At 36.7% G+C, this 13,148-nt stretch overlaps 1 protein-coding gene across 2 annotated transcripts in view; it reads right to left on the bottom strand.

Moving 5' to 3' along the window:
- Positions 1 to 3,920: 3,920 nt before the first annotated feature.
- Positions 3,921 to 13,148, bottom strand: part of DZIP1L (DAZ interacting zinc finger protein 1 like) — a 34,635-nt gene continuing 25,407 nt past the window's right edge. For both annotated transcript variants that reach the window (XM_034439602.3, XM_087872723.1), the window contains exons 14-16: positions 11,042 to 11,259; positions 10,398 to 10,537; positions 3,921 to 9,002 (exon numbers count right to left, since the gene is read on the bottom strand). In XM_034439602.3, coding sequence (XP_034295493.2) covers positions 8,826 to 9,002; positions 10,398 to 10,537; positions 11,042 to 11,259 — 535 coding nt within the window. In that variant the 3' untranslated portion in view covers positions 3,921 to 8,825. The remainder of the gene's footprint in view (positions 9,003 to 10,397; positions 10,538 to 11,041; positions 11,260 to 13,148) is intronic.

Genomic DNA, 13,148 nt, shown 5'->3' with positions numbered 1-13,148 from the left:
CATGAATGCTTGGACACAATTAGTGAAAGCAATTGAATGTCTTTATCATTCCATCAAGAATCATAAGAAGATGGATTTAACCACTCATTTTTTCAAATTTGCTTGCTATACCCAAGATGATATAAATGGAACATTATCCTTGATTAAGCAAAGCATTTCTCTCTCCAAAGAAGCTCAATTTCACTTAACTCTATATTCTATAAAAATGAGTTCAGGACTCAGAATCAGGAAAAGGGAGACAAGGAGCAAGAGACTATCTGTTTCTAAACATCTACTTTTCAATGGACTTTGAACATGGGCTAAATTCAAGTTTTTATTCAAGGGGATTATATGTTAGCTAGCTTAATTAGGCTGACTGGATTTATTTTATTTGGAATTCCATGTGTACAATTTTTTGCCTTCCTTTGTTATTTTCCTTTTTCCAAGAAATGCTTAATATCTAGATACATTTTAACTTCTCAGTAAGGACTTCAAACTTTTCTTTTTAGATCAAGACTTAATTCAACCCCCGAATTGCCCAGCAATCTGATTTGAAGATTTAATTCCAATGAGGGATTTGTTCAGATCTCATTTCTTCTCATCATCTCGTTACCTTCTTATGCAGGCTTTCCATCTCACTAGAGGAAGCTGGAGTTGCAAGGTGCAAGCAATTCTACAGGGCACATTCTTAACATAATTTAACATAGGAAACATATTTTTGGAAGCCTATTTTCTTTTCACTACCACACCAATTTTTATTCTCTTTTTAAATATACAGTATACCAGTTTTTCCAATCTGAGGCCCTCTAGATGCTTTAAACAAGTATGCCTGGTCTAGGCCAACTCTTCAATAGATACAAACACCGAAAATGGGCTAAAATTTTACAAATGTATCTTTGCATGTGTAACCCTAAGTGTATATATACATATCTGAATATGTAATGTATATATTATTCATTATTCATAGCACATTGTCATCCATCTCACAAAAATGTGAGTTTTGTGTGTGTATACAAACAGTTAAAAACTCCAAAGCAATCTAAAATCAATGAAAAATATGTAAAATAGACATGAAAAGTAAATAGATAAACAAAAAACATCACAATCTCATACAGCTGGCAGGGTATTATTATTGGTAATAATATTGGTATTATTATTATTATTATTATTATTATTATTATTATTATTATTATTATTATTATTATTATTATAATTTGTATACCGCCCTACTCCCCAAGGACTCAGGGCGGTGAACAGCCAAATAAAATACATATAATACAAATGTTAAAAAACCATTAAAATACAATTAAATAATTGGCCCGGAAAACGACATTTAAAACACCCCAAATTCATAAGACAAATTTAAAATTTTAAAATTTTTAATTTTTTAAAAAAGTTTAAAAGAGAGGTTAGGCCAGGCCGGCCTGCTGGAAAAGAAATGTTTTGATTGCACGGCGGAAAGCGCAGGTCCGGAATCCTCCATATCTCCAGGGGGAGTTTGTTCCAGATGGCGGGCGCCCCCACAGAGAAGGCTCTCCCCCTGGGGGCCGCCAGTCGACATTGTTTGGCTGACGGCACCCTGAGGAGCCCCTCTCTATGGGAGCGTACTGGTCGGTGAAAGGCTGCTGGTGGCAGAAGGTGGTCTCGTAGATACCCCGGTCCTAAGCCATGAAGCGCTCTAAAGGAAAACCTTGAAGTGCAGCCGGAAGACCACCGGGAGCCAGAGCAGCTTGCGCAGGATGGGGGGTCACATGGTAGCGCCCGTCGCTCCCATAACCACCCGCGCAGCTGAATTCTGGACCAGCTGGAGCCTCCAGGTGCTTCTCAAGGGGAGCCCCATATAGACCCCTATGTTTAGGTATCCCTAAGGCTAAGAAACCCATGTTTTAAGGGTCTTCTGCAAGATTAATAGGTGAGACAATTCTTACCTTGGGGAGGAGGGGTGAAGAATGATAGTTACAATAGAAAATATACCCTGCTCGGGTTTAACCAGATGGAACTCCTTTGGAGGCAGGGCCTTTCTTGCCTGCCTGGTGGAAATAGGTAGCTGTAATCAAGGGTCATCAAATATATGTATCTAATACACACACACACACACACACACCAAATCCTGTTGGATCATCCTTTGAGAGAAAAGTAGTGCAGTCTGACATAACCAGAATAACAGGAGTAATGGGTTCTGGTTTTTTTTATGCATTCTTCAAGTAGGAGGATTGAGGTATCTTGATTAAAAATTGTTGTAATATAATGCACTGGGATTGGGAGTGATTTTTGATTTCCTGCTGGCTTCCCAATTGACTTTGCTATATTTTTCGTTTGTGGGAAGCTGGCATTGGAAATCATGATCACGTGACTGCAGATATACAGCAACATTATTCAATTACAGGAATAAAAGTGCTATACACATTCTGGAAATTTCAATTCCACAGTAATAATGGGATGTGAAGTACCTTGATTAAAAATCTGTTGTGGTATAATGCATGTTTGGACTAACCAGAGGACAGATAGGAGAATTGATGTGTGTGTGTGTGCGTGTGCGTGCATATAAACTTTCCTATATATTTGCGTATGTTTATTTTGGAACTAGATTTTTACCTTATATGATACCTTAACAAGTTCCTGAAATTTGGTGGCAAGATTTTTCAGAAGTGGTTTGCTACTGGCTCCTTCCTAGATTGAGAATGACTAATCCAGGGTCAACCAGCTGGCTTCGTTCCTAAACTGGAACTAGAATTTGTGGTTTCCCAGTTTCTAGTCTGATGCCTGAACCAAACTGGCTGGATTGAGTACTGGTGTCACAGATCCCAACTTCTTAACTGGCAATGTCCCTTTTGGCTGGAATTCTTGAGATTACAGGAACAAGTTATGGAAAGATACAGGCTCACATAGACATCCTAAATAAGAAACATTTTATAAAAACAGATTGGAAATGGTCAAATACTTGCTGTGATGTTTTCTCATGCATAGAACTCCAAAGCCATACAGGTTGCCTGTTATTTTTTTCACTGCATCCCTCAGTGGCTAAAAAGCACCACCTTGTGGCAAGCTCAAAATCTTCTTTTGCTTTTCATATGTATAAAATGCTATTTAATTATACTTTATTTAAAATTGGTTCATACTATACTTTATTCTTTTTGTAGTCATTTCATATTTAGTTTTGTTTCCAGGTAGATGTTTGTTTTGTATTTTGCTAGTTTGAGGAACTGTTTGAAAATAAATTCTACTTGGTATTTGCTAGAATCATAAAGCTATTTCAAAATATATTGTATAAAATCTTAGCCCTCCTTTTAAAAGAATATTTTTTTACATTTCGTCATATAATGTGATTATATATGTAGAACTGCCATTAAACAGAAGGTTGTAGACTTGTTTTTCAGAAGTTATGTTTCTTCTCTACAATTAAAAATGCCATTATCTTCAGAATTTTTTTTTTAAAAAAAATTGAAAATGGAATAATATTCCAATGTCTACAGTTGGTCATGATTGTAAAATTATTTTTTATCCAATTTCTCCATTCATAGTACTGTTGTAAAGCTTAGGATTCCCACACTGTTTCTTTGCAGCAAAGGATTAAAATTTTAAAGAGTCAGTTGAGACCACTTGTTGCAAGTTTCTGGGTTCTCATCCCAGCAGAGGTTAATAGTGATACAAAGAAAAGTCATGCTGGGATTGTCTATTCCAGCTTTTCGCAACTTCCTGCCTTTTAGGAGGTTACAATAGTTACTAGTTGTGTAACTTTTATGATTTCCAATCACAGATATGAGAAAAATAAAAATCAGCAGGGCACATGATCTTACTTAGACAAACAAACGAGAGACAAAAAACAAACAAAAACTGCTGCCTCCCAAAATATCTCCAGATATTTTACAGGACTAGGAGCCATTTTACTTGTATTCCACACTCTCATTTTACTTGTGGCATAACAAATATGCATAGGAAACTTCTGATGATACAAATATAGCTTTAATCTTTCATATAAATATAATGTCTCTGCAGTTGCATGGGTATACAAAGATAAGTTAGAACAGTTTATACAGCTCTGTGAATAAAAAATATTAGAATCTCTTTAGGGTACAGTCATGATCTCATACTCTCTCTCCTGCCCCTCCCAAAAATAAATTGTCATATGCATAAGACATTCATTATTTCATGTCATACCATGAGAATCTTTGATTTACACTACAGTATTTAAACCAACCAATATTTTACACTCATTTACTACTTCAAATATAGCCACTGAACATTTTCCAAACATTTCTAGGTGTAATTTGATCCCCCCCCATTTTTTTCAGTTCAACAATTTTGAGAAATCTAGTTATGCTTAAAATGTGTAAGTCCTCAGGTATTCTTGGGAAATATTGTTTTGAGTAAATTTTGTAATATTGATCTCAGTAAGGAAAATGCATATTAAGTTCGGAGAAATAGAATCAAGCAAAAGTTTTATTTCTCTGACCTTCAACTTAGACACATGTATAGGATGGCTCATTCACTATTACTCCTTTGGGAGTTCTATATGCTTTGCTTTAGGGAAAGAAACCCTTTTCTTATTGCAAATATCATTTGCAAAGTCTCAAGAAAAACATTGCATGTTTCTTCAGACATGGTGCCATCAAGTGGCAATTGCCAGCAACTTTTCAGTTTCAAATATCTTTTCTAGAGCTCCTCAAATTAAGTTGTAATTTATGGACAAGCCTGACCACATTGGAAGGTCCACATTTTAAGAAGATTAAGATCCAGAAAAATATCTGCACAAGTGGGGACCCCTGAAAAATGTAATGTTCAGATCAGCCTGACTTATTCAAGCCAGAGGATATCTCATTCCATAACTTTCCATGAATGGAGATTTGTCAGGATAGCAAAAAGTCAGTAGAGGATCATTTATTTGCTTGTTGAATAGTGAGATTAGCATCTTTTTGGGATGAGGGAGAACCAATTACATTGCAACAATTGCCCACGAATAATTATCATGAGACAAGATGACATAAATCTCCCAGTGTCTTCCCTGGGATAATAAGAGGCTTCTATAGATATTCCACCTCTCATCCTCATTCATTTCACATCATGGAGGACTTATGCATCATTGGAAACCAATGTAACTGTAAGTCAATTCCTATTAATAGTGGTTTAGGAGAACAATACTAAGAAAGATGGTTCATCCTTCTTTTGCTTGAAAAAGCATACTGTATTTCTGTATGTTTATAAAACATATATAAAATTTAATTTTCAACATGTATAAGGCTGTTCATCTTAAATGGATAATCCTGTATACCTCACAACAAACCCCAGAAAATATTTTTTTTAAAAAAATCTATAAACAACCATAACACATCAATTAATGTATCAAAAGAACTGCACATACAGTATATTGGGTGCAACAAACATCTCAGCCAGTTTCTGGTGGAAGGCTAAGAAGGTTGGGACTTTCTGAATCAGGAAGTAGTTGTTCCAATGGAAGATTCTAGAACAGAGAAGGCACATCTTCTAGGGCCCAGGGTGATCTGGATTGTGCTCACCTTGTCAGATCTGGTGAGATGGGCAATCCCTGGAAAATTGTGATCCTAGAAATAACCTTTCCCTGTACAATCCAAGACTTTAAAGATGAAAAAATCTGAAAAAATATGGCCAGGCAATGAAATTTGGGCAACAATAATGGAATTTGAGCAAACCTTGGTACACCCAAAATAGTATGCACTGTGTATTCTGGGCATATTAAAGTTCGAGTGTTTTAAAGGCAGCCCTATGTAGAGTGCATGGCATTAATCCAACTGGGAAATGACTATGAGATGAATATATCATATCCCACTCTTCCTCCTAATGTTGAAGATAGCAATCACAACATTCCCATCTTTATTTATCTCCACAACAACCATCTTGTGTGTTAGATTGGACTTAAGTGCCAGGGGTGGCCTGAAGTCACTGTGAGCTCTCATGACTGAGGATGGACCCTGAATCAGAATCCCTCCAGTCCTTCTCTAACTGCTTAACTATTATTCTTAGGTGGTTATCATTAAGTTTCAACATTTTAAGTTGTAGTTCATTCATCATGGTTCGTGATAATGTCAACCCTTCATGATAGGAAAGTTATGAAACAAGAGCAATATGGATTCCAAGAATGCTCAATATTGTTGTAGGGTAGAATAAGAGAAACTTGAAAGCCACTCAGATTTTTTCTCTGTGTCGCACCTTGCTTCAAACAAAATTGAGGGGGGAGGCATATTTTGAGTTTTTATTTTCTGAAAACTTTTTTCTTTTCCTTTAATGATTTATTGTACTCTTTCACCACCACCCCCATCCCAGGGTCAGATCTATATTATTTCACAGATATACTTATTTAATGCTGAAATATTTTTAGCATTTTCAATGTGATTCTACCTACATATAATAGAAAAAAATACTTTTGAGTATTTCAGGATTAAATAGAGCTGATGTAGTTCCCATCTTCAAAAAAGGAAAAAAAAAATAGATCCAGGAAACTACAGACATATCAGCCTGACCTCAATACCAGGGAAGATTCTGGAAAAGATAATCAAGCAATGAATCAGTGAACACCTAGAAGCAAACAAAGTAATAACCAAAATCCAACATGGGTTTATCAAAAACAGATCATGCCAGACTAATCTTATTGCATTCTTTGACAACGTGACAAAATTAGTGGACCAGAGAAATGCTATTGATATAATTTACTTGGACTTCAGTAAGGCATTTGATAAAATAGACCATAACCAGTGGTGGGTTGCTCCCGGTTCGGACCAGTTCACAAGAACTGGTAGTAAAACTGGCAGGAGGTTCTGCCCACTGACCTAGACATCATCATACGTGATCTGAGCATATGCAGAACAGCGCACACGGGCATGATGCAAACCGGTAGTAAAAGTAAGTAGAACCCACGCCTGACCATAATCTATTACTAGATAAAATAGAAAAATGTGGGACAGCATCACCACCAGATGGATTCGTAACTGGCTGACCAACCACACACAACGTGTAGTCCTCAGTGGAACTGCATCTACATGGAGGGAAGTATGCAGTGAGGTATCCCAAGGTTCTGTTTTAGGCCCAGTACCCTTCAACATCTTCATCAATGATTTGGATGAGGGGATAGATGGGGAACTCATCAAATTTGCAGATGACATCAAGCTAGCAGGAATAGTCAACAATCCGGAAGATAGGCTTAAGATACAGAAGGATCTTGACAGACTTGAACACTGGGCACTATATAACAAAATGAAATTCAATGGTGAAGAAAGCAAGGTTCTACATTTAGACAAGAAAAACAAAATGCACAGGTACAGTATATGTGGTACCTCGCTCAGTAGTAGTAATTGTGAGAGGGATCTTGGAGTCCTAGTGGACAACCATTTAAATATGAGCCAGCAGTGTGCAGCAGCTGCCAAAAAAATCAACACAGTTCTAGCTGCATAAACAGAGGGATAGAATCAAGATCGTGTGAAATGTTAATACCACTTTATAAGGCCTTGGTAAGGCCACACTTGGAGTACTGCATTCAGTTTTGGTCGCCATGATGTAAAAAAGATGTGGAGACTTTAGAAAGAGTGCAGAGAAGAGCAAAAAAGATGATTAGGGGACTGGAGGCTAAAACATATGAAGAAGGGTTGCAGGAACTGGGTATGTCTAGTTTAATGAAGAGAAGGACCATGGGCGACATGATAGCAATGTTCCAATATCACAGGGGCTGCCACAAAGAAGAGGGAGTCAAGCTATTCTCCAAAGCACCTGAAGGCAGGACAAGAAGCAATGGGTGGAAACTAATCAAGGAGAGAAGCAACTTAGAATTAAGGAGAAATTTCCTGACAGTTAGAACAATGAATCAATGGAACAGCTTGCCTGTAGAAGTTGTGAATGTTTCAACATTGGAAGTTTTTAAGAAGATATTGGATAACCATTTGTCTGAAGTGGTGTAGGGTTTCCTGCCTAGGCAGGAGGTTGGACTAGAAGACCTCCAAGGTCCCTTCCAACTCCGTTATTCTGTTCTGTTCAAATAAGTAGTCTGCACTTCAGAATTACTGTACATTGAAGTGCAATCAAGGTAAGAATGGAACAGAAGGTTGATGGGATAAAAAATGTTTGAAGCCTTTCCATCTGATTTACTTTTATGGCTATTCACAGACATATCAAAAATAGAAGAAAGTTGCACCCATCACAGTATTAGAAAGGAAAAATTGCCTAATTGCATAAACAATTCAGAATTTTTTCAGAAACATTTTTTTCCAAGTAGATTACATATCACAGCACAATGTAGCAAAAGCCTTTTTTCCCCATTAAGTAGACCACAAGAATTATACCTCTTTCCCTCTTGTAGTCACTTAAATTCACTTAGAGCATCAGTGAAAGGTGTACTGTAAACTTCATTACAGCCCACAAATGAGGCTATGATGCCATGGCTGCCTTTTGATTCAGCCTTACATCTATTGCTGCATTTATATACTGTGCTAAGATATGTTTTGTTTTAATAATATAATGCTAAATCATATCCCATGGTACATGAAGACTGGGTTCACATACTAGACTAAGTCAGACCCAAGTGCACAACATTATACATGTGCATGATATAAAAATCAGGCTTGTGTCTTCTGGACAAAATTTAATTCATAATGTCATGTCAATATTGACTTTCAACAGAAGAACAAATCAGTCTAGTAGCACTAAAAGAACTCATATCAATTAAATGTTTGCTTTGAAACTATGAACAGAACCTAGAACCTTGAATGTGATACTTTCTGTATTTGGTGTCTTTGTACTTTGTGATTATCAAATTTAATCTGATTTCTCTGTCATGGAATGTTCTTCTATCTCAACTGGGTTCTGTACTCATCTAACCATGGGAATCACCAGGCCCCAGCCTTTGTGCTGCTGGAAGTCCAGATACTGGTGCTCCGCAATCCAGTGGAGCTCCCACTAACTTTTGCCCCTTGTGGCTTCTTTATCTTAGTTTCAGGTTCCAGGTGCTGGCTGATTTCCTCCAAGGAAGAAATCTCCAAATCACTGTCCTCCTCATAGGAAAACTACATCAGGAAGAAAAGAGAAGACAAAGAGAGAACAAGTGATGAAAACTTGCAAAGATTGAATGCACCAAGAAATGCAGGAATGATTTGATACTTGTGAATAAAAATATTTGATTTGCAATTACCCTTCAGATTTTATGTTTCACTGAATTTTTTATAAAACATAGATTTAGAAACATGCATTAAACAGAACATTTTCACTAAGATGAGCATTTTCACTTTAACAAGTAAAAACTTGTTAAAATATATTTTAATATTTATTTCTAAATACTATTTCCAAGGATTTTTTATGCTGTTAGACCTTGCACATGAATGTCTAAACAAGAATGACCTATCAATAAATTCATACAACATTCACCAATTTAGGCAGGCTTTCATACAGGGGTGGACAACTTTTAGCTCCAAGTCCCTTTCTTGTAGCCACTTGAAGCAGTTCAGAATTTACCAAGCTTCCCATGATGTTGAGATGGGAAATAAATGGAACTGCATTGTAAGCCTACAGACCTAACACAATATAAAAAACCAAGTCCTTCCCCAGTCTCTGTATAAAAACTACTGGTCAACTTTAATGGCTGCTGTGGCCCTAGCATTAACTGTTGTCTCTAGCTATTAAAAGTATCTACTTTTGATTAATTGATTACATGCCAATAAATCATTGCTAACTTTTAACAACCACATGGATAAATCTTCTCCATGTCTACTTTGGTTTGCATATTTGCAAATTATTTGCAGCAATCCTTCTCTTTCTGATGCTCTCTATCTATGCTGGCAATCTGAGGAGTCTTAGGTTCTAGAAATCCATAAGTTGTATTTCCACTGTTATGGAGGGCACTAGATGTTTGCTATTTAGTCTATGTATGTTTATAAATAAAAATGTCACAGAAAACAAATATGGATTCTAGAAACATATTAAGTTCAGTTATACTGAACTTAAGCTCAATATTATACTCAAAAGCTTTAATACCTGAGAGTTTATAAAGTAGGGCTATCAGATCCAGGCTACAGAAGTCTAGACAATTACTACATGGTATCCAAATATATTCTGTATTTTTTTCCTGCCCTGTGTTGGCCATCTGATTTTTTGTTGCTGAGATGTGGTAGAGCTCATAATCTTTAGGCAATTTAACTACAACTATGGATTAACCCAATTAACAATCCTATCATTGACAACATATTGACTACTTTTGAAGTATTCACTATCTTGATCTTTTTACTTTTTGTAAATAACCTTAAACCCATTTACTACTATGGCCTACAGAATACAATGCAACTTTCTTAGAAATGTGCAGATCATGTTACTAGTGAATCAGTTATGAACAAGATCTGTACTGTTAGGAAGCAAAATTAAAAGACTACCACCTAATACCTTCTTGGGTTTTGAAATAACACCAATACCTGAAGCTTTTTTGTGGGATGATTGGTTTTAGCATCTTCTTTGCTTTGGACGGCAAAGAGCTTCACGCCACCTGGAGGCTTCTTTCCAGGTATGTTCAGTTTCTTCTCCAGATTTTTAGCCATTGACTGCACTAGTGTTTCTAAGTGAAGCAAGGAATCAGTTAGGCTCAGAATTAGTAGTGACATGATCGTACTAGCCTTTCAGCATATTGCTAGGCCTCACAGGACATGGTTAATTTATTTGAATAGTTATTTAACCTAAACAACTATTAATTCGTGTCTTCTTACTGAATTTTATAAAAATAGCCATGTATGTTTTACAGCTTGGTAGTATAGCCACACACCCTGGCAAATCCCCATAGTAGTATTTAATTCACTTAGTATTCATTTACTAAACATTGGTATTAATTCACTTAGTATTCATTTACTAAACATTGGTATTAAGATAGCAACTACCAAAATTCAGTTGTCTGTCATTTAAGCCCATAAAAATGTATAACAAGATAACTGTTGTCCCAGTTCATTTGATTACTGAAGTAGTTGATACATATCTTAGTTTTCGGATGTGCTATTTTTTTTTACTTTTTTGACACTGACATTTGTATACTTTATGACAGTAATAAACCCAATTAAATGATAGTCACCTGAATGAGTTCCTGCTGCAACTGAAAAACTCTTTCCTGTACCAAGTTTCTCTTTAGAAAAGTCTGTGTCAGATGAATCCCACTCACTCTCTTCCACCTGTGCTGCTCTGGGGACAGGTTTGCTCTGCTTTGGTTCCGTCTTGAGGAATGTGTGTTTTGGAGAGCTCATGTTTGTTTCTTCCTCTGACTCTTCAGTCTCAGAGCTGAAAGGTGAAGTACTAAAGGAGAGAAACACAATAGAAGGAAAAATGGGAAAAGAATAAATATTATGAACTATTTTATATTGTATCTTATTGTATTTTTTTTAAATTATGTTGTGAGCTGCTCAGAATCAGTCCAGAGTCAGGAAGTGTCCAAACTGAATAAAACCAATAAACAATTATTATAGAGGCCTTGCTTCATGAGATTTTAAGAAAGTTTACAACTTTTCTAATAAAATCTGAAGTACTTTCAGAGTAGCCAAGCTAGGGAATACATATGTAACAGTAACAGAGTTGGAAGGGACCTTGGAAGTCATCTAGTCCAACCCCCTGCTGACGCAGGAAACCTGGGATTAGAACCACCGAACTGCCAACCTTTCTGATTGACAAGCTCAGTGTTTAAGCCACTGAGCCACCTAGTCAGGCATATCAATGACCTATTTGTAAAAATATGTCCCACCTTTTTTTCAAAGGTAAACTCAAACAGTTTACAAATGAACACCAAAAAACCTCACAAAAAATCAGTGTAGCAGACTGATTGAGCTTGCAGGTGGTCTCAATCCTCCTGGGAAAAGGTGGCTTGGTATTTCTTGCTAAAACATTTATCTGCCAAGGAATGCCATGTCTGGCATCTTTCTCATAAGTGTGTGAAAGAAAAGGCCATTACAATCTGTGCAGTTTCTGGCAATTACATGCCAAAAATGCAACTATGTGGTTACTTAGCATCGAGGCATTTGATTAGATAATTTACCCTCCTTTCTTAGTAGATAGTTTTTGTTATCCATGGCTGGATTGGTCTATTTTAAAAGAAAAGAGATATGTAGAGATATAATTACTGAATTTTTAAATATTTAAACGCAAAATAGTTGATGAAAAAGGATAAATTACAAAAGCTATACTGAAAAGAGAAGCACAGGGCTTCTGGCAGACCACAAGAAGGCTACAACACAGAAGAAAAATAAGACCATTTGGAGAGATGCTGCAGGAGTTTTTTCTCTTACAGATCAAAAACAACTAATACTGTGATGCTCTACATGAAGAAGGGCTAAAGATTGGAATTACCCAGAATTCCCTAACTTGCACAGAGAAATACAGCGTTTCAACTTGATTAGGTAACACACAGAAAAAAGAAAAAAAGTTAAAGCAAATTTATATTTTTTCCAAACTACTAATTTTTCATAGCAAAAATTCCTCTGCTTTGTTTAGTGAGACTTTCTCCAGGGCTCTATAGAGCTTTCTCCAGCCTCTATTTTAACTAGAGGCTGTTAAAGAGCTACCGTATTTTTCGGAGTATAAGATGCACCGGAGTATAAGACGCAGCTTAGTTTTTGGGGAGGAAAATAGGAAAAAAAAAATCTGCCTATCAGGTATTCATCTGGCTAGTGTCCTTAGTCTGGTCAGCTTCAGCACATTAGTTTGCAGGTTTTTTTAATCCCCTGCTTGGGGATAAAGAACAGCTTCTAAGGCACAGCTGAGAGGAAGCAGCAATGAGAAAAGCAGGCAAAGCAGGGGAGGGGGAAGATTGCTTCACTCAGCTAGTGCCTAGTTAGGGCTGAAAAAAAGCTTCTAAAGAAGCTGAGAGTCGGAGCAAAGCATGGAGATTGCTTCACTCACTAGCGCCTCGTTAAAGCACAGCGAAGAGTTGAGGGAGCAGGCAAAGCTGGGAAGATCAGTCACTAGTGCCTCGTTAGAGCTGAAAAAGCTTCGAAAAAGCTACATTCGGAGTACAAGATGCACCCAGATTTTCAGCCTCTTTTAGGGGAAAAAGGTGCGTCTTATACTCCGAAAAATATAGTATGTTAAATTATTCTCTTTTCTAGCCTCCATCTAGAAACTTACTTCATTTATAAAAAGAAATTTTAAACTTTTGTTATTCCTAGCAAAGAAGAGAAATGCAGCATTCTCAA

The sequence above is a fragment of the Pantherophis guttatus genome, chromosome 6, assembly GCF_059756535.1.
Source record: "Pantherophis guttatus breed Tessera chromosome 6, ASM5975653v1, whole genome shotgun sequence".
In the NCBI taxonomy this organism is placed as follows: Eukaryota; Metazoa; Chordata; class Lepidosauria; order Squamata; family Colubridae; genus Pantherophis; species Pantherophis guttatus.
Note: the sequence above shows the minus strand (reverse complement) of the source record. Positions and strands in the feature narration are given on the sequence as shown.